This window comes from Nannospalax galili, unplaced genomic scaffold, assembly GCF_000622305.1.
Source record: "Nannospalax galili isolate Female #2095 unplaced genomic scaffold, S.galili_v1.0 scaffold104, whole genome shotgun sequence".
In the NCBI taxonomy this organism is placed as follows: domain Eukaryota; kingdom Metazoa; phylum Chordata; class Mammalia; order Rodentia; family Spalacidae; genus Nannospalax; species Nannospalax galili.
The window spans coordinates 3,678,328-3,678,755 of NW_008353596.1; the positions used below are offsets into that span (position 1 = coordinate 3,678,328).

Sequence of the window (428 nt, forward strand, 5' to 3'; positions counted from 1 at the left end):
CGCGCCCGCTCCCGCGCCGTCCGCCATGGCCGCGCCTCGGGCCCGCGCTCTGCTGCTCCTCCAGGAGCCCGGGCCTGCGCTGCGCAAACACTGGCGACCCCACCGAGGCGGCGGCGGCGGCGGCAGGGTGGGAGGCGGTGGCAGGGTAGGAGGTGGCGGCGTCCGCAGCACAACCCGCTCGCCGCGCTGCTGGCGCACGCCTAATGGCGTCATCCGCGGCCTTTGCATTGTGGGACGGTTGGTTTCTTGCAGCCGTTTCCCTAGTTCTTATAGACAGGGTCTGGCCGGTAGAAACTACAGCTCCCGGTGGGATGCTGTCTCGCTCATGCTCGTTCTAGGGGCAGTATGGGAATTGTAGGCTTAAGCCTTCGTGATGGCTAAACTGCAGTTACTGCTTCTGTCCTGTCAAAGCAGCACTACCCAACTGT

At 65.4% G+C, this 428-nt stretch overlaps 1 protein-coding gene across 1 annotated transcript in view; it reads right to left on the reverse strand.

Moving 5' to 3' along the window:
* Bod1 (biorientation of chromosomes in cell division 1) overlaps positions 1-228 on the reverse strand; it is a 17,931-nt gene extending 17,703 nt beyond the window's left edge. The window contains exon 1 of the mRNA XM_008850777.2: positions 2-228. Coding sequence (XP_008848999.1) covers positions 2-228 — 227 coding nt within the window. The remainder of the gene's footprint in view (position 1) is intronic.
* Between the last annotated feature and the right edge of the window lie 200 nt (positions 229-428).